This window comes from Ailuropoda melanoleuca, chromosome 4 (genome assembly GCF_002007445.2).
Source record: "Ailuropoda melanoleuca isolate Jingjing chromosome 4, ASM200744v2, whole genome shotgun sequence".
Lineage (NCBI taxonomy): Eukaryota > Metazoa > Chordata > Mammalia > Carnivora > Ursidae > Ailuropoda > Ailuropoda melanoleuca.
In genome coordinates, this window is record NC_048221.1 from 118,898,468 (window position 1) to 118,920,375 (window position 21,908).

The following is a 21,908-nucleotide window of genomic DNA, read 5'->3' on the forward strand; positions in this document are numbered from 1 at the left end:
GAGAGGGAACACAAGCAGGGGGAGTGGGAGAGGAAGAAGCAGGCTCATAGAGGAGGAGCCTGATGTGGGGCTCGATCCCATAACGCCGGGATCACGCCCTAAGCCGAAGGCAGACGCTTAATGACTAAGTCACCCAGGCGCCCCACTGAGCCATCTAGGCACCCCGAATACAGCTGAGTTTAAAAACTGCTTTTGCCTCTAATATTTTATTTCCCTTTCAAAATTTAACAAAACACCCGAAGATTTTATTTTAAATCATTTTCTGCTAAAATTTAAGTAGGTTCAATGAAGTAATATGGGAAAATTATTTCTAACATAACATGGAAGCCCATATAAGAAATCTATCAACTAAAATTATCTTTGAACTTTGATTTTAATTTTAATTTCAGTTATAGTATTAGGAAGTAACTTTTACTATATGCCAACTACATGTTAGGTTTACACTGAGAACTAGACAAACACCAATTTTGAAATTTAATCTTCACTTTTGAGAAAAGTACTATCCACATTTTACACAAATTGACAAAGTCAGAGAAATTAAGCAATCCAAATTCTTTTTTTTTTTAATTATTTATTTATTTATTTGACAGAGATAGACAGCCAGCGAGAGAGGGAACACAAGCAGGGGGAGTGGGAGAGGAAGAAGCAGGCTCCCAGCAGAGGAGCCCGATGTGGGACTCATCCTGAAACACCGGGATCACGCCCTGAGCCGAAAGCAGACGCCTAACGACTGCGCGTCCCAAGCAATCCAAATTCTTACATGAACAAATGGCACATTTTATATTCAAGCCCATATATGATTCTAAAGGCTATGTTATTTCCAATGGAACGAAACACATTTTCAATTTCTGCTCCAATTCAATAATAAAACCAAACGATTTTATTAAGCACACTTATAGTAGGGAACACCTATCCTAGTGATTTTTCATTAGAGAGAGTGTGTGTGTTCATAAGTGGGGTGGGAGGGCTGGTGGTAGGGGACAAGGGAGTGAGTGAGGGTCGGGGGGGATGAGCAGAGGGAGAGGGAGAGAGAGAATCTACACAGATTCCAAGCCCAGTGTGGAACCTGACGCAGGGCTCAATCTCATGATCATGACATGAGCCGAAATAAAGAGTTGGACACTTAACTGACTGAGCCACCCAGGTTCCTCAACATAGTGATTTTTTTTATAAAAAACAGAGCTCTTCCTTGTAACACTCTTCCTACCTCAGTCCCCATGTGCAAATTCTAGCCCCACTTCAAACCCCACCATTTACATGGACCACTCTTACTCCTTCTAAATAAAAGCAATTTCTTCCTCATGTTATATTTTCCTCTACATTTTATATTGACTGATATTTTACCATGTAATACAGATATTTTTGATCTGCTAAAACACTATGAATTCATGCATTTTCCTACTGCCATTGTACTCATTATATCTATTTTTTTTTAAAGATTTTATTTATTCATTCAACAGAGATAGAGACAGCCAGTGAGAGAGGGAACACAAGAAGGGGGAGTGGGAGAGGAAGAAGCAGGCTCATAGCAGAGGAGCCTGATGTGGGGCTCGATCCCATAACGCCGGGATCACGCCCTGAGCTGAAGGCAGACGCTTAACCGCTGTGCCACCCAGGCGGCCCCCATTATATCTATTTTTATCTAAGAAGTGTGAATTCCACAAGTATATAAGAGAGTAACAGCAATCTAATCTTGCAAGTGGAAAATTTATTTTTCCACACATGCCAGGGATCTACAAAGTTTCCCACAGTTTTTCATCCAATTATTGAGTGACATTTGACAACAACGAGAATTAATCAGCAACATAAATGAATGTAACAATGTCAACTATTCTGTAAAAAATCACTGTTTATACTGAAAGAATTTGAGGATAAAAAATGCAAATTTGTATTTCACATTCCTTTATGAATACCTGAAAGAATTCTCCTCTTAATGTAAAACTTTTCTAAAAATTCTTTTGAATTATTTACCTTGCAAAGTGACAAAACATAATCAATGAAAAAGCATTGAATGATACTCAAAACAGTACAAAGTAAAAAAAAAAAAAAAAAAAATCACACTCAAATATCCAAAATATTACAATAAAAAATTCTTTACATGTAATTATCTTATAATGGGAAAGGGGAAAGACAAATGTAATAGATTTGATTTCACATTACAAGACTAGCACTGAAGACAGCGATGGAGAAAATAAGATTGCTATCTACGGGTGTATAAACTAACTCATCTCAATGCTACAGCTTAACTTGGGAGGAAAGGCAAGGCAAAATTATGTCTAAATGAAATATATCTGTCTGGATTTCATGACACATTCTATTTGTTTGAGGGAAATAGCCATGCCAATTCATTTCATGGGAAATGATTTGGTGGTAATGTTGAATATTATACAAAAAAACTTGAAAATTAAGCAATCTGGTAATCATACCTAAGTGTATCACTGCTTACTATTTTTCTTATTTTTAAGTTTCTTGATTACAGTTTATTTTCATAATGCTTCTTTACAAAAAAATATTACTCACTTGCAAGAGATGCAAGGTGAGGTTGGATATGTATCTCTTTTAGAAGCACTGCTGCAGGAAGGTGAATGGTAAGGTCGCACCAAGCCTCCTCTGGCAGAAAGATGTAGGACCAAGCAGCAGAGCGAGCTCTTCTATGGGGTGGCGTGGCCTGTAAAAGCACCTCAGCTGGTTGGGCAGTAGGACTGCTAGATGTAATTGTACCTACAGAAGAGATTTCAAATATAAAAAAAAATTCGTAGGAGAAATCAAATAAAGCATCAAGAACTATTCGAATCATAGTAATTAAACTAGAAAAATTAGCTAAAACCATGAACATATGATGCTACAAATGTACTTATTAGTATATTTAGCATGATTTGTCATAATATTCACAAAACATCAGGACATCTAGTCAACTTGCAAGGTGACAAGTTCATTATTGCTGTTTAATTTCTTTGTCCTCACATGTCAAATGAAAACTAAAGTAGTAGTAACAACAAATCTAGCACAACTCTCAAATAATTTAAGTAAAAGAACTATGTTCAAGACAACCTTCAACTTGAAAATAATCACCTTTATCTTAGTTGTCAATATTTATGAGTTAGAAATATGAAAAGAAATATATAAAAAGAAACTATGTAAACTGGGAAAAAGAGTAACTAATTAAATCTGAAGCTACTTAAAAAAAATTATTCAAAATAAGAAGGAACAAATCCTTTAAACTGATTAACATTTACAATGAAAACTGACATAAGAATTTGCTACTTTCACAAACTGTCTTACTATTTAACTAACAAATAAAAACAAACGTGATTGCTAAAGAACCATTAAAAACTTCCTCCTCATCAACAGAAAGTTTCAAAAACCACTACCTTTAAAATCACTTGTTTGTAATTGGTGTTACTGTAATATGACCAACTTACATCAACAGCTATTTTTGCTTCATACGAGCTAATAAACTGTATAAACCCACACCAATAAGATTTAATGATTCTTTTCTTACCCAGGGGTGCAAAGTTATGGATCCCTTCTGCATTGTCAGGCTCAGAAGCTAGTATTCTTGTTTTCAAAGTGCTATCAACAGCTTTATTTGGACCAGAGTCAAGAAATTTCATAATAGTTGATACCATACTTCTTGCAGTGTTTACAATAGCCCTTGTACTAGTAACCATATTGTTGCAAATCAGCTGAACGCCACCTAAATTTACAAAGACCACCAAAGGAAAATTATCTTAAGATACTTTGACACTGAGTCACCTTTTGCAGAACACTACAAAGATGAGATCATACACTGTCAAATGATTATACTAAATGACAATTTTTGGAATTTATCTTACCCATATCATGGAATGCTTTCAAGGCATCACTAGTATCCAATACTCTCAAAATAAACCACAGTAATGGTTCAGATAACTGGCAGGTAGCAAGAGAGCCCTAAAAAAAAAAAAAAAAAAAAAAAAAAAAGTGTACTGTGACTTTAAAATCTTAATTATGAATTTCCTGTGAATTAGAACAATTAAACTTATTAAATGTAATATTCTTTTATAGTTAGTTATTTCTAAAATGGCAGCCTTAATCTAAATCACTAAATACAACATATCTGCCAAAATACATAAGAAATCTTACGTGAATCAGAAAGAAGTATACAGTCTCCTCTCTGAATTCAGAGTACTTTTTATTTTTTTTTTTAAAGATTTTATTTATTTATTTTACAGAGATAGAGACAGCCAGCGAGAGAGGGAACACAAGCAAGGGGAGTGGGAGAGGAAGAAGCAGGCTCATAGCAGAGGAGCCTGATGTGGGGCTCGATCCCACAACGCCGGGATCACGCCCTGAGCTGAAGGCAGACGCTTAACCGCTGTGCCACCCAGGCGCCCCTCAGAGTACTTTTTAAAGCTGTCTATATGTACTATTTACAGACTATTTACTATCTACAGTCTACTATATATGTCTATATCTACTATACTATAAATCTGTCTATATTTACTATTATCATTTTTGACCTTAATGTGCAATGATTTTGTTTTCCATTAGACACTAATTTCATTTAAAAATGGATCCTTCTCAGGGCGCCTGGGTGGCTCAGTTGGTTAAGCGTCTGCCTAGGGCTCAGGTCATGATCCCAGAGTCCTGGGATCGAGTCCCACACTGGGCTCCCTGGTCAGTAGGGAGCCTGCTTCTCCCTCTCCCTCTGCCACTACCCCCTGCTTGTGCTCTCTCACGCTCTCTCTCTCTCAAATAAATAAGTAAAATCTTAAAAATAAATAAAAATGGATCCTTCTCAAATATCTTTCTATCTACTCATGGATACACACACACATATATATATGCAACAGATTTTTAAGAAAATGGTAATTTTACACTGACAAAATACTCCTTTAAAAAGTACGTTTTAAAAACCTGTATTTGTAAAAATGGTAAATGAACTAGAAGTTAAAATAATCACACTGGTTCCTACAATTTCATTTTATAAGGAAAGATAAAAAGCAGGAATATTCTAACCTATTTTTCTTTTAAAATTACCTAATTCCCTTTCAGCTAAAAGGAAACTAAACATGCAACATTGTTTAAAAAAAAGTTGCATTAAATTTTCATATGTAACATCTACAGAGAACATTTTGGTATTCAACTATGTTACTTCTACAGGAAAAGAAAACTACTTGAGACAATGGGGAAAAATCTAAAATTAAAGAACACGTTAAATGTTTTATTTTTATAACACTATAGTCATTTTTGACAAGATCAACTCTAGAAAACTTTACATTCTAACTTCTAGCAATAGTCTATAGTTCTCTGATGTGGCTGCTCTTATTCCAATATATGATATGAGTCTTCTGTTCTCTGTTCTATAAATAATTCTTTATTCCCACTGCTAGAAACTATTTACATTACTGAAACAGTTGCTGGATTGAACTTACTTGTCTGCCCATATATCCACAGGCCATGTAGGTTAAAATTGGCTGTAGCATCATGTGGACTGTAGAAGCTTTTTTACTGAGAGTTGTCAATATGGTAAATAATCCATCCCCAACTGATATGGCATCTAACCCACCATGAAAGTTCTCATGTTTGGTAAGATGTAATCCACTTGCTCCTAGTTCAAATAAAAAGATTAAACATTTTTTGAAAAGTATACCCTTAAAAACCAGTAATAATTAAAATAGAAGCTTAAAAGTCATTTCTCCTGAAACCACTGAAGGATGGATATGTAACAGTTTTGTGTGTGTGTGTGTGTGTGTGTGTGTGTGTGTGTGTGTATATGTGTGTGTATATCTATCTATCTATCTGAAATTGAGATATTTAACATCACATTCAGTAAAGCATATTTTTGGATATCTTCTTACATGAGATACCTCTACTGTTGGTAAGAATAAAAAGAAGTTACTCTATGACTGAGGAACATCATCTTACACATTAGCTACGTAGGGACAAGAAAGGAAATGGAGAGAAAATAAGTGATGTGGGTACATAACTGCACTTCAAATCATCTAGTTAAAAAAAAAATATGATGACTGTTTCCCTTACACAAAGAATTAAGTAAAAATAGACTGGAATGAATTTTGTCACAATTTATGGAAGTTTAATTATTTGAAAAAATTAACACAAGATATTATCTTTCCAACAGGCAGAAAAGTTAAGCAACAATATAGAAATTTTACATTGATATATGTGTGTCACAGAAACTGTTACACTTTGGATAAAATTTTATATTTCACTTCTTAAGAAAATGTGAATAAACCTTACTGGTTCCCTAATATAAAATTTGATGTGAAATTCTTCATCTATAAGACATTAGAGATATAGAACCATAAATTGTGGTACCTTATTTAGAAGACTGATTTTTTCTTAATTTAACAAACTACAAGTTATTTGGTTAGTAATTTTCAATTTTTAAAAAATTCACACTTAAAATTCTTCCTAATTTCAATTTCACTTATTGATAGAAGCCACTCTATAAAAGTTTTCACTTACATCATGCTAAGAAGTTTGCAATAAAGTAGCTTCACACTATAAGGTAATAAAAAAAATGTTCCTCAAGAAAAGAGACACAATACCGGAAACAAGATTAAATATTCTCAATACGTACCAATTATCATCGCCATAGCACTGCTATTACACAGGCCCAGGGCAGACAAAATCTGGCTCATAATCTGTTGGTTGGCTAACACTAAGTCAGCGACATACGCAGGTGATCCTTGAATACTACTACTGCTTCCATTACCATCTTTGCCTCCTGAGACTTTTTCTTCATCTGAAACACTGTCTGTTGTATTGGTGGTCACAGATACTCTTGCACTGTATTCTCTATTGTCTGAAAGAGGCAGCTGTACTAAAATGTTAATCAGTTTTAACAAATCGAACATGAGTTGATCTCTTGTCATTTCGCCACAAACTGCTTTTGCATCACCTGGACGAATGAGGTTGGCAAAGAGTCCCCCGAAGCATGCTCGAGCACCCACCGAGCTATCAGATCCACTTCGAGACATTACTTTGTCTGAGCAAGTAATATAGTGGTGCACTAAAAAGGTGACAGACTCTATTACAGCAGAAATAGTACTAACGGAAACAACTTCAAAATTCTGCTCCAGGGTAAATTCTAAGAGCTTTACTTGGGCGTCAAGAGGTCCTTGGCCTGTCTGGAAAGCACCCCTGCAGAAAAAGAGGTTTAAAAATTAATCCCTGTTAAACTGTTAAAAAAGTAACCATCCCACAACACAAGAAAGCTAACAATTAAACTCTTGATATTAACTATTTCATTTTGCAGCAAATGGTTTCCATCTCTTCCTGAGTCAACCTTATTTTCTTCTCCACGTTACACAAAATCAAAAATGATTTCCCTCCCAAATAGAAAACTAAAGGACAAGTAAATCAAAGAGGTGATTTTGAAACCCCAGACTAAAATATTTCAGCATCACATGGCACTCCTCATAATGGGATAAGCTCTGGTTTTTCATATCCTCAAATGGTGCTATTTTATTTTATTTTTTTTTAAAGATTTTATTTATTTATTTGACAGAGATAGAGACAGCCAGCGAGAGAGGGAACAGGGAGAGTGGGAGAGGAAGAAGCAGGCTCACAGCAGAGGAGCCCGATGTGGGGCTCGATCCCACAACGCCGGGATCACGCCCTGAGCCGAAGGCAGACGCTCAACCGCTGTGCCACCCAGGCGCCCCTCAAATGGTGCTATTTTAAACTTTCTCTACTGATGATGATTTTCAAAAATGAAGATTCAGTCAAATAATTCCTATGCATGAAATTAAATGCTCTCCAGTTTTGCTCATGCCTAAGATATAAAAAGCTGGAGAAAACAGTGCCCCCTAATTAACAAGAGAAAGTGAAACTAGCTATAAAGTCACATAAATCCATCAGAGGGAGGCTTGAAATCCATGAAAAGATAGGCACCTTCAAGGAGCATTGGCTCTCCTGTGACAGAATTTGAGAAGAGACACTGGCAAAATTCAAATGAGTAAGAAGATTTCAGCTAAAATATTTAACAACTTGCTGAATCCTGGTGTATGCAAGAGTAAAAACACAGAACCCTTAGTCATCAAACCCATTCATAGGCACCCAATCTCCCCAACCCCCTGCCACACACTTCGCCCTATGCATCTATTCCATCTGGCTGTTCCTGAGTTATACACTTTATAATAAACCAGTAAATGTAAGTAGAGTCTTTTTCCTGGGTTCCATGTGTCATTCTTACAAATTATCAAAACTAAAGAGAGTCCTATGAGAACCCCTGGATTTGTACCCAAATCTGACAGAAGTGTGGTAGCCTGAAACCTAGGACTTACAAGTGCCCTCTCAAGTTGGAGCAGTCTACGGGACTGAAGAGTTAAATCTGTGATTCTATCTAATGCTGACTTTGGGAAGTGTCAGAAAAGGAATGAATGGCAGGGCAAAGCTTTATGTTGGTTCTCTGAAAATATCAGTAGTATTGATAAACTTCTAGTAAGAATGACCTATATAAATAGATAAAAATTACCAATATCAGAAATTTAAAAAAGGAATCAAACTAGAGCCTATCAACATTAAAAGGATAATAAGGAAACAGTACCAATAATTCAACAACATAGAACAAATGAACAAGTTGCTTCAAGATGCAACTGACAAATGTCACTCAAGAAGAAACAGAAAACATGAATAATCCTTCACCTATGAAGTAAACATTTTTTCCTAAAAGAAAACTCCAGACTCACTATGCCTCAGGAGTGAGTACTATCCAATATTTAAGTGAGCAGTAACACCAGTTTTACACAACCTCTTTCAGAAAATAGAAAAGGGATCCCTCATTTATGAGTCCAGGATTACCTTGATATAAAAAAAAAAAAAACAGACACCTTACATAAAAACTGGACATTATAAGAAAAATGCAAACATCCCTCATAAAAAACACAGATTCAAAAATCAACAAAATGTTAACTAATTCAAATTCAAGTATGAAAAGGATAACACATCATGACCAAGTGAGTATATCCTGGAGTACATTTGGTCAACACTTTAAAAAAAAAAAAATCAGTCAATGTAATTCACCATATTTATAGATTACTCAAGAAACAACATATGATCATTTCAAAAGATACAGAGAAAGCATTTCACAAAATCCAAGAGTAATACATGATTTTTTTAAAGCCTTAGCAAATTAAGAACACAAAAAAACCTCCTCAACTTGGTATCAGGCATCTACAAAGGAAGCTACAGCTAGTAACATTTCTACTTCTGAAAGACCTCTACTTTTCTAAAAGTGAGAAAAAAACAAAGAGGGCAAATTTAACCACTTCAATCAAGCATATTGGAGGTACTAACCAGGGCATTAGGAGAGAGGCAGGACAGGGTTTAGGGGCTAAGACACACATATTGGAAAGGAAGAAATAAAACTGTTTTCATTCACTGACCATATGACTATATACAAAGAAAAATCCAAAGTGGTTATATATTTTTTATCCTGAATTGATCTGTAGATCAATGCATTCTCAATCAAAATCCAGCAGGCTTTTATTTTGTTTTATTTTGGGCAGTACAGACAAGAATCAATAAATGTATTTTAAAATTTGTGTGGAAAAGCAAATGAAGTAGAATAGCCAAAACAATTTTGAGGAAAGAACAAAGTTGGAAAATCTGCACTACGAGACTTCAAGAAACTATGGAGGTACCAAGGCAATATGGTATTGGGAAAGTATAGACACAAACATCAATTCTACAGAACAGAGTCCAGAAACAGTACAAAACAAATATGGTCTATTGATTTTCAAAACGCATACAAAGAGAATTCAATGAAAAAAGCAGTCTTTACAATAAAAGGCATAGGAACAATTGGACATTCAGAGGCAAAAAAATAAACTTCAACCCAAATGCAACAAAAACTTAAATGTAAAAACTAAAACTACAAAATTTCTAGAAGAAAACATAGCAGATCATTTGTATGACCTTGGATTAGGCAAAGATTTTTTTTAATAGCACAAAAGTAGTTTATAAAAAGGGAAAACTTGACAAGACTTTATCAAAATAGAAAACTTTTTTGAAGAATATTGTTAAAATGAAAATACAATCCACAGATTGATAGAAAGTATCTGCACAACACTTACCTGATAAAACTGAATGCCCTCTTTACAATAAGACTGGGTATTTCTCTTCCCTTATATAATAATTAATTTACCTAAATGCTCCTGGCTAATTTATCAGGATACCATAGACTTTCTTAAAAAAACATAGAAAACATGGGGCTCCTGGATGGCTCAGTTGGTTAAGCATTCAACTCTTGATTTTGGCTCAGGTCACCGTCTCAGGGAAGTGAGATCAAGCTCTGTGTTGGGCTCTGCGCTGGACATGAAGCCTGCCTGGGATTCTCTCTCTCCCTTTGCCCCTCCTACCTGCCCCACCCCCATGTGCTCTTGATCTTGCTCTCTTAAAAAAAAAAAAAAAAGTTTTCATCAGACAGTAATGTCAATTTTATAAAATGTCTTACAGTATGAAGATAATAATTAATATGATATGTACTATGATTTTTAACAACTCATGGTCACAATTTATTCTTTTAACATATTGCCTGATTTTGTTAATAAATTTATCTAGGATTTCGCTATGAAATTAGTGTGCAAATTTTTTTTTCTTAAGACTTTATTTACTTATTTGAGAGAAACAGTAGGGGTGGGAGGAGCAGACTCCCCGCTGAGCAGGGAGCCCAATGTGAGGCTGGATCCCAGGACCCTAGGATTATGACCTGAACCAAAGGCAGACACTTAACCGACTAAGCCACCCAGGCACCCCTGTAATTTTCTTTTTTAAGCTATTTTTTCAGGTTTTCTTACATATTGGTTTCAAGTAAAATCCTTGGTAGCTTTAATACTCTCTCTGTATTTTAGAACAATTTAAACAGCTTCAAGTAAATTTCACTAATCTGGGAAAATCTTAAAAGCAAGCAGAGATTTGACACACGGTATATCTTTCACAGAGTTCAGGAATCTGAGAGAGCCATAATAAAATGGAATGAAAACAGTCAGGAGAGAAATAGGTTACACCCCTTCGCTTAATCCCTACTATACTGCTTATCTGTTCCCAGATAAACCCCCAACAAATAGTAAGGGAGAGTTTATCTGAAGGATCACATAGTACTTCTGTATCAGGAATATACGTATACACTGAAATTTACCTTTCTGTAGAAAGTATATGAATTAGCTTCAGCAAAAATTCACTGAAAATCTGAGGACATGTTGAAGAAAGATGTACTTGTAATCGGGTAAGAAATTCTTGCATAGCTTGTGTAGCTGTTGGACCAACCTGAAGAGAATGGAAAACATTTTACTGATAATTTTTAAATGAATAATTCTATAAATGTTATCAAGTGTTAAATCAAGCACTATACTCTTGTAACTTTTCATATGAAAAATGAAAATAATAGTGATAGCAGGAAACCAATTAATTTTTTTACATCTTAATATATTTAAACTGAAAATCACAAATTCTAGTGTCAATAATTTTATCATTATGGTTTAGAACTTAAAGTAGGTTTATATAACTTGAGACAGAAAAAAAAAAATCACCTGAATTACACAAGGAATGCCTTCATAATGCTTCCAAAAGTACAAAGAACTTTCGCACTGATTTTCACAAACAATCGTATTATCCATTTCAAAACAGAAGCACTCAAAGAGGTTAAGTGATCCACAAAGGGTCATGCTACTTTTTTTTTTTTTAAGATTTTATTATTTATCTGATAGAGAGTGAGAGACAGCCAGCGGGAGAGGGAACACAAGCAGGGAGAGGGGGAGAAGAAGAAGCAGGCTCCCAAGCGGAGGAGCCTGATGCAGGGCTCGATCCCAGAACGCCGGGATCACGCCCTGAGCCGAAGGCGGATGCTTAACAACTGAGCCACCCAGGCACCCCAACACAAATGGTCATGCTTCTAATGACTAGCAGAGCAAATACTACCATGAATGAAAAAAACAAAACCACAAATAAAAACCTCTAAAGGTAAAAACAAACCTGTACCCATTCAAAAAAGACTATTTTCCCAAACTTTTGTCTCATCAATGAAAGAAATGGTGAGACCCACACTAAGTAACCTGAGGTATGTTTTGGAATATTTTGTAACATTTTTCCATGTGATTTTATTCTATCCCAATTTGCTATGATCATAAAACCTGGGAGGAGTTTTAGTAAAATAGAATGTAATGTAATTCTTCAAACTGTTTTAAAGTTAGGTAAACTTAATTTCTAATACTGAGCACATAAATCATAGCATTAACCAAACTTCCTATATGCATCTACAATGTTGGAGGATAGTGTGATCTTCAATAACTTACTCTGCCTTTAAAAAGCCAAAAGCAGGAAGAAAAAAAACTATTTTATACAATAGCATGCTTCCAACACCTAGCTCTACCGCTAATAAGCTGTATAATTGTGGGCAATGTAGATAATGCATCTTTTCTCATATGTAAAATAATGAAGTTATTAGAATCAATGATCCCAGGAATCTTCACATTCCAAATTCATATATCTCTATGTACAATAATCCCTTGATAATATGCTTCTGCTCCCACCAACACTCTGGCCCCATCTAACTACAATAGTTTCTTCTCTTATTTTCATCCTTGTCTCATTTGTTTTATTGTGATCTGCAAAATGAAAGTATATGCAGTATGAGAGTACTGACTAAACATATCCAACAGAATTTAAGCTGCAAGAAGTCAGAGACTTGGTCTTGGTAACTACTTATATCCCCAGCACCTAGAATAATGCCCAGACCTACCACACAGAAGAAGCCTCTTAAAAACTTACTGAATAAATGAAACATTAGAAAGGATTGTACTATTACAGACTAGACAGCTACATGAGAATTTATCTAATGGCAAATCCAGAGAAGAATTTGAGATGGTAAGTTTAAAAAGACAGTAACATTGCATAACCTGCACTGAAAAGATGCTATGAACACTAAACATATATATTTTACATAAAAAGAAATAAAATGAGGTAGAAATATTTTAAAAAGCAGTACAATGTAATAAGAAATTAATTGGTATAAAGGAAGTTTATAGTAAGACTAAAAATGTTTATAAACTCTGAGCAATACTTATTTTTTGTTCAAGAATATATTTAATATTATAAAATGATTAAGTTAGGTAAACTATCAATGATTAAGTTAGGTAAACTATCAATCTTGACAGTAGAGGTCATTAAAATTGTACGTTATTTTTAAAAATTTTTTAATTCCAAAATTTCTGAAATGCTTCCCTTTCAGGTGTTTTTTTTCAGAATGTTTCTTAAATTGTCCAAAATCAATGCCAAAAATACATAACTGCAAAAAAATCCAGTAAAAATTCAAGAGAAAATTTACTACCTACTATGGTTCAGTTTCAGTATAGTTATTATATATTATTTAAAACTTTTTTAATATTGATACATAAAATAGTATCATTTAATACCTTAGCAATAAAAATTTTACATATTAGGTACATTAAGTTTTTCTTTACAAAAGTGTTTATTAAATAGTCTGGGTCTATCACTAGTTTTCAAAAGTCATCTTACCTGGGGACTGTGCTGATTTGTTCCATGTGGACTGGTGCCAGAAAGAAATTTCACTAAGACATGAATCAGGTTTGGATCTGAAACCAGCAGATGAGCAGTACTCTCCTGAGTTGCAATGGCACTGCTTGAACCCGCTATAAAACATTAAAGAAAAAAAAAAAAGCTTTTAATAAATGGACCCTGAAACAACAGAAATACAGTATATAAAGTATCTTTTAGTTTCAAGGAAAACTTACATATTCCTGGGAGTTAGTTTTTTTTGTTCTTTGTTTTTCATTTAAGATTTTATTCATTTATTTCAGACACTGAGAGAGCAAGAGCACCAGAGGGGCAAGAGGCAGAGGGAGAAGCAGACTCCCTGCTGAGCAGTGAGCCAGATGCAAGGGATAATGACCCAAGCCAAAGGCAGATGCCTAAACAACTGAGCCACCCAGGCGTCCCTGGGAGTTAGTTTATTAAAAGGGTCTGATTCTCTACTGTATTGGCTAAGTTGGACTCACATTCCCTATTTTCATCTATCTTCCCTCTTCTAATCTGACTATAAAAGATAGCTGGTTTAATGTGTATCTTATTTAGTATACAGTCAAGTGGAAAAGAAATAATTAAATGCTTACTGACCTTTTGGTAAGCCTATTCTTGGTAATTATTTCCCTCTTTCAGAAACAGGAATCTACTTTTTGGGTAAATCTTAACCCTTCTTTCTAAGATAAATCTAGGCAAAAACTATTCACTTTTGCGTGTCAGTAGTATAAAAGCTGTACACTGTTAAATGATATATAGGTAACACACCAATTTTCTGAACAGAATAAAATATCCTTTGAGTTGAATCTATCTTCAATATGAGACTGTAATGTTTTTGATCCCATATTTGGAAAACATTCCAAATGAAAAAAAAGGAGTAGTATTTTGATGCTAAACAATGATTTAAACTGACATATTTATCAATGTGACAGAGCTTTCTATTTAATGAAATTCATCTCAAACAGAATGGGGATGAAATTTACCCACCTCTTATCATAACCTATAGACAGAATGAAGATTTTAATTCATATATGGCTAGTCCTTATTGTCTACTGTGAACTTTCATCTCTACCTCACAACAATCTCAAGAATACCAGATAAAACCCAGACCTAAATGTGAAAAATAAAATCAATATGCACTACAGAAGATAATGCAGGGTTATCTTCATGACTTCACAATACATAAAGCCATAGAAAGCACTAAAAGTTCCTTACTAAAAAGGTACAGAAATTATTTTACTATCTTAATTATAATGAAAAAAAGGGGGTGGAGTAAGGAAAGTAGAAAACCTATTATCACAATCTGAGAAAAAGCAATTATATTCTATGAATACAGCTTTTAGATGTGGTAAACTCATCATACATGTTCATGAATATAACAGATCATTTTTTGAGTGCAAAGGTACTTTAAAAAGAATAACAAACATGAAACAGTAAACATTTGATTTTGTATTCTCAAAGCAATCAGTTTTACTTTAATAAGTAGTAAGCTTTTAGAAAGTAGAACTATGATTTGAACTCGTGATGACAGTATATTATCAAAGTAAGGAAGCACGAAGTCTAAGAATATGTAAGAATAAATTCAAAAGAGATACAATCAAATAAGGAACATAAACTGTTCACAACTGTATCACTTCTTGGAAAGATCTGAAGAATCTGATAGTAAGAATAAAGACGTATAGGTCAGAGATTTAAAGGAGTAATTAGATGTAAAGGAATAAACTTTTGCACTTACGATTAAGCTGCATATTTGTCATGAGTGTTAGACTATGAAGCACAAGGCACCATGTCCGGAGCAAAGTGTTGGGATACCAAGCTAACACGGTGAGAAAGCTAGTTATTGATGCTACACAGAAAAGAGAAAGGGAAAAAACTTTTAATTAAGGAAAACCAAATGTTTATTAAGAATTAAAAATAAAACAAATTTAAAAATATGACACTATTTCTTTAAATCAATTCACTACCTAGTGTCCTCAAAACACAGAAATGAAATGAGTTCCCCATTAAATATCACTAAAAATTAAGAGTTAATAATATTTTATGGCTAAGTTTAAAGCTCAGCCTGCAACACATAAAATGTTATCACTATAAATGTGCTGTCCTTTTCAAACTACAGGCACTTCTACTGCAACATAGTTTGTTTTACTAAAAATCTTCACATTCTACAAGACTAAAACCTGAAAATAATAAGGGATACTGGAAAAACAGGGATGGGGTAAGAACACTGAAAACCAATGCAACTTCAGAACAAAAGCACAAACTAGAATAATTTGGTCACTTGCAAGGCCCAAGTAGAAAGTGCTTATGGCAGCTGGAGAAGCCAAACAAGTTATTCAAAATGCACGAACATAATGCAGTGCCCAGACTGTGCCCTTAAAACACCCTTTAAAAAATGGCTGATTCCAGATTTCAGGCTAAAATACACATCGACTGGAATATTTATCACACTAAAAGCTAACACAAAAGCATAATATGTATATAAAAACAACAACAACTAAGAAAGGAGCACCTCACTGGCCACAAAGGGCAAAATTTCAGCATCAATAAGCACAACTGTAACGGGAACAAAAAAAAAATTTTAAATCATAAACTTATACAGATATTTATTAAAGAAACTAAATGATCATGCATGTAGACTGCTTGTGAACCAATTCAATTTAAAAACAAAAACAAAACAACAAAAAAAAGTTCCGGCATTTTCCCTGCCTCTAATATACAAACTACCAACAGCAGGTGACATAATAGCCAATTATGAAAGGCATTTTCTCTTTATGGAAGTATTTCAACTAAAATAAAGAAGAAGTGACAGAATTAGACTATCCTCATATTGAAAGCTCTAATGAATTATTAATGGCACTGAACTTCAGTGTCTTAAAAATGTAAAAAGAGAGGCAACCTAGGAAATGGCCTTTAAAAAAAAAATCAGATTAACCTCCAGGTTTAACTACCAATTTATAGGAAACCAAGAGGACATCAATGGAGATAGAATCACTAAAAATCAGGACCGTGGAAATCCTGAAACACGAAAGTCCAAATTTCTTTGATAAATGACTTTGTTAAGGGGATAAAAACCACATGGAGGGAACCTATAGAGATTAGGAGGGATTAAAGAAACATAATTAAAATATGTGGATCTTACATGGATTCTATTTGTAACAGCTGAGACAACTGGAAATCTGAATACTAACCAGACATCTGATGATAATATTTACTATATAATTATTACATAAATTATATAACTACATAAATATTATAATTACTACATAAACAACTCTTGTTTATGTGTAACGGTTTTCACAATAACAAAGTTGAAAATAACAATAGGAGCACAATTTATAATAATTATTAGTACAGTGGAAGAGATGAAAACCTATTAATTAAAGCAGGGCTGGCCCTTGCCAAGACAACACAGATATAAGTGGGACCATGAGCCACTGGGGCTGTCATTAAGGTTGAAAGACAAGCCTATGAGAGCCACGCAAAATACAGAATTCACCCCTGCAAGGCAGAAAGCACCAAAAATAGTGATCAGTTACACTTTTCTTAAAATATAACAAAAATAGATTCCTGCAGTCAGAGCTAAAGGCTAATTCTATTTCTGTAGAAGGATATTATTTTACTCCCATTACTTTCACACTCTTGCATTTGTCAAAAACAAAAACAAAACCCCCCAAAGCTAATTAACACAACTTCCACAGGAAATGGGACATCCTTCTCCAATTTATCAATTCCCTTGGGGCTGATTCACATTTTTACGAAACACCAGAGGCAACAGAACAGTTCGTGAACAAGATGGTATTTTTTGGAAATGTAAAGATTAACAATGCAAATTTTAGTTACACATGGGCACAAGATAATACAAACCAGAGAAAAAGTTTTTTGTTCTCTTTCCTGAAAATTATTTAAAAGTCAATGTATAAAAAAACGTTTTTCCCCCACTAAAACATTATAAACCTAATGACAAAAAAGATTAGGTAATATTAACCTAATTGTTGCCTTTTTAGTTTATTTATGCTATGTGAGTAATTTTCCTTCTAATAAATCTTACCCTGATTTAATGAAATGACAGGTATTCGATTAGCATTATATAAAAAAATGTCTGCTCCATTTTCTTTGTTTCCAGATGAACTAGAATTCAGGCTCAATGTGAGCCACAACTGGAGAAGGGATTCCAACTGAAAAAGAATGAAAATTGACAGGGGAAAAAACAAAAACAAAACGTACCTATTATACAACGAAATACTATTTAAACAAAAATTTGATGAATGAATCCCTTTGAGTAATTAATTTTTCTATTAAATATTTCGTCTGGTTACTTCTATTCAGTTGACAAGCAAACACATCTTAAAATTCTTGATGAAACAAAATTTAAACTGAATTAAAATCTGTAATTTACTTAATACATATAGTTTTCAAATTAAAATAGGTGATTTAAGTCTTTAAATGCAGGTGTATGTAAAACATATAATTGGAACTACAGTAATAAATCTTAAAAATCATAAAAATTATAAATAACCTATCACTGAGGATCTGTGGTTATCAAAGGATCTCCAATATTTTTCCATCTGAGATAATGAATAAATCATCCCTGTCAGGTTGAGAAAGATCTCCCCAGTTATTTTCATCTTTTACTAGGCTGGCAATACTGTGTAAAAATACACCATTTCTCCTGAAGTCATACCTGAACATGATGGACTTGAAGCATGGAAAAAAGTTTGTTGAAACAAACATTTAACATTGGGACAGATGATAACTGTATAATAAGCTGGTTGGATTGGTTCGCTGCTTGTAAACCCCCTAGAAGTGAATCATCTGTTCCAGTGGGAGACTGTGATACTGAAAATTAAACACAATTATGATTTTATCACAAAGTATCAGGAGAAATGTTCACTAGCTATTAGTATGTATAGGTAAGTGAAGATCTAAAACTTTTTTAAAATTGCATTCCTAAGAATGGTTCATCATTATATTATTTGAAAATTTGTTTTTACAACATTACCTCAAAGTCAAAGAGAGAAGTTCCCCAATTCACAGCATTTGTCCATCAAAGGAACAAAACCTTACTCTCTAGCAATTTTTATTTTCTATTTTTTCCTAATTAATAAATAAGGAAAAGGAAGAAAAAGAAGAATCTCAACTAATTCTTAAGAAAGTAGTTTTAGAATAATTTAGATTCAAGTCCATTGATTCTTAAACTTTATCATACATTAAAATTACCTGGGAAGCATTAAAAAATACTGATGCCCAAGTCACACATCAAACTAATAAATGAGTATATATTCATGGGGAGCAGAGAAATATGTGAGCTCTATGAAAGGTTTTTCATATATTTAGAAAGTTATTATATTAAAAGAGGGACAGAGTTCTGAACAGGACAATAATCAAAAGACACAATATTAAGAGAAACAGAACTTACAAAACCATCTTCTAATAGATTTTTTTAAACAAGAAATGTCTAACAAAAAAAAAAGAACTACTTAGGTCAGTACTGAGTTGTTTGTGGTCATGGAGAGATCCGTCCATTACATGAGAGATAAGATACAATAACACTAGTGTACCAACACCAGGTACCACTAGTGTACCAACACCAGGATCATAGAACACTAGACCTTTTCTTCGGTTTTTTGCTTTTCTATATACTTTCTAAGGTAAGAAACAAATGAAAATCACAAAGTGAAAGAATTCAATTTGACAGAGAAGTGTCTAAAAACCCAAATTTCTCTAATGTGTCATAAACTCCCCTTCACAGGGGAAGAAGAACACGATGCTCTTCCTAGGTTCTAACTAGTCCACCTACCCTTTTACTCAGAGAAGGTGAAATAATTTGTAGGCCTAAGAAAAATAAAAACATCACTATCTCCTTAGCACAGTTCCTCAATCGTTTGTCTTTGTGAGACAGGCTGCTATCTATCTTAACTGAGCATGTGCTCGCCTGATAGGAGGCGATCTGCCCAAGTCTAGCATTCTACTTCAGCAAATGACTGCCTGATGACCAAAACTGGCAAGCCACCTGACTGTGTCACAGTTTCTGTATCAGGCATGCCCAATGGTTTAGATATTGACTGTAGCTACTTTACTGCTACAAAGTCAGAGTTGTGTAATTACAACACACACTGTACACACAGAAAGCAGAAAATATTTACTATCTGGTCCTTTATATAAAACATTCGCCTTCCTTTGGTGTAGATAATTAGGTAGTAAGTCCTCTCCATTCAGCAGTTCAGTTAGGCCCATATATATCTCTTCCCTCCTAGGCTTTAAGGATGATAAAGATGCCACTGCAGTAGTGTCCCCTTATCTGGGGTTCTGCTCTCCATGGTTTCTGGTTTCTGTTACCAGCAGGCAACTGCACTCAGGTCAACAGTAGCCTAACACTCCATCATAACGCCTACGTCATTTACCTCATTTCATCATGCAGGCATTTTATCACCAAACATCACCACCAGAAGGGTGATTCTGAGAGAGAGAAACTGCATTCACACCTTTATTACAGTATATGATTATAACTATTTATTATTGTTAATCTCTTACTGTGCCTGATTTATAAATCAAACGTTATCATATGTATGTTTGTAGAGAAAAAACACAGTATATATAGGGTTCAGTACTATCTGTAGTTTCAGGCATCCAATGGGGGTCTTGAAACATCTCTCTCCCGAAAAAGGGGTTATTGTACATAAAAACCCACTTTATCATAAATGTGGATATAATGCAGTGAACTCCCAGGCAGCTAGCTAATCAGACAACTCTAGGAATTTCATTAACTTCACAACACAACAACAAAAACATCATTCAGGTTTTTGGACTGAATGTAAGCATACTACTACATGGAGGTGTTCTGTTCTCCCTCCAATTTCCTAATTTAATAATCCTTTGTCTTATTTTCCAACTTGCTTCTAACTTAGTGAGGGAGAGGTGCTATATACTTAGCCCACTCAGATTCACACCACACATGGAATTTAAAAATCTGTCCTTGCTGAATGCACTTAAAAATTATCAAGAGAGAAAACATTCATTGCAATACTCTAAGAATGGTGATTTTCACTTACATGTAGGAGATGTATTTGTTAATGCTTGTAAAATGGAATCTGCTTCCAGGGTAGACATCATTTTCAACATAAGTTCTGCTTGTTGTTCAAGTCCAACTTCAAGGCGAGCATCTAGGGCTACAACAAGCAATTCAAAGAAAAAGAGCTATTGGATAATTATTACTCGTGTCCTACTTCCTACAATAAAATGTTGACATCCAAATGCAAAACAGGGTGAAGAGTGTGTCCTCATGTAAGAACAATCTGTCAGGGAGTATCAGCCACAGCAGGTACCAACATCTGTGCAAAAGAGGCTAGAGATGGGACACTGGTTATATAGACAGAGGTGGATCAAATAAATGAAGTAATGATAACAGAAGCAAATAAGCTAAGGAAAATGAGAAACAGGTTCCTCGTTGTCAGAGAAAAGAGATAAAAATATGGAAAGTCAGAAAGTTAAAATGAAGTCTAGGTAATATTACACTGTATGCTAACTAACCGGAATTTGAATAAAAATTTTTTAAAAATTAAAAAAATAAAATGAAACCTACAGTTAATTATAGCCAGATATATTGATATGAACTCAAGGCATTCTAGATAAAAAGGCAGATATAGAAATATAGATGCAAATGGGTATAAACACACACATTCCCTAGATCTGTCCACCAAGAGGGCACAGAAACAGCCACCAAAACAGTAAGTATAGCTAGCACCCAAATCTTGGTTTCTTAATCACATTCTTCCACTAAAAGGTTTTTAAAAAAAACCCTTGTCCTTGGGGCACCTGGGTGGCTCAGCTGTTAAGCGTCTGCCTTCCGCACAGGGCCAGATCCCAGCATCCTGGGATCGAGCCCCGCATCGGGCTCCCTGCTCCTTCCTCTCCCACGCCCCCTGCTTGTGTTCCCTCTCTCGCTGGCTGTCTGTCAAATAAATAAATAAAATCTTTAAAAAACAAAACAAAACAAAAAACACTTATCCTTACTTAAGTAGTTAATTCCCAATCTGGGGAAGGAAAAGGAAATAATTAGCCTGGGGCATCTTGTTGTGCCAGAAAACAAGGAAGTGCTCGAGGAAAGAGGAGATAGATAAACTACGGGAGATCCATCCCACTGGTCAAATCTGGGACAACTTAAACATCGAGCTATTTTACCTTAATAAACACTAAGCAACAAATAAATAATAACAAACTATGACTCACTGAATAAAACAGGAAACCATTGGTCTGCTTAAAAATCAATGAATAGACTTGTTTTTTTAAAAGAACAGTTTCCAAGTACCATTCTCCCACATCCACAAAAAATTTTTAGGAGGGAAAAGAATAACTATAATGGAGAA

The 21,908-nt window shown here is 34.4% G+C and overlaps 1 protein-coding gene across 15 annotated transcripts in view; it reads right to left on the bottom strand.

Annotated features, from left to right (window-relative positions):
• The window catches only part of BIRC6 (baculoviral IAP repeat containing 6), a 235,638-nt gene that overhangs the window by 102,447 nt on the left and 111,283 nt on the right, over window positions 1-21,908 (bottom strand). For all 15 annotated transcript variants that reach the window (XR_004625038.1, XM_034659673.1, XM_019803711.2 and 12 more), the window contains 11 exons: window positions 20,595-20,711; window positions 18,227-18,381; window positions 17,594-17,720; window positions 15,281-15,391; window positions 13,525-13,658; window positions 11,150-11,277; window positions 6,587-7,149; window positions 5,418-5,593; window positions 3,837-3,933; window positions 3,503-3,697; window positions 2,521-2,721 (listed from right to left, as the gene is read on the bottom strand). Coding sequence is in view for 14 of the 15 variants with exons in the window: in XM_034659673.1 (XP_034515564.1) it covers window positions 2,521-2,721; window positions 3,503-3,697; window positions 3,837-3,933; window positions 5,418-5,593; window positions 6,587-7,149; window positions 11,150-11,277; window positions 13,525-13,658; window positions 15,281-15,391; window positions 17,594-17,720; window positions 18,227-18,381; window positions 20,595-20,711 (2,004 nt within the window). In the remaining variant the exon portion in view is untranslated. The remainder of the gene's footprint in view (window positions 1-2,520; window positions 2,722-3,502; window positions 3,698-3,836; window positions 3,934-5,417; window positions 5,594-6,586; window positions 7,150-11,149; window positions 11,278-13,524; window positions 13,659-15,280; window positions 15,392-17,593; window positions 17,721-18,226; window positions 18,382-20,594; window positions 20,712-21,908) is intronic.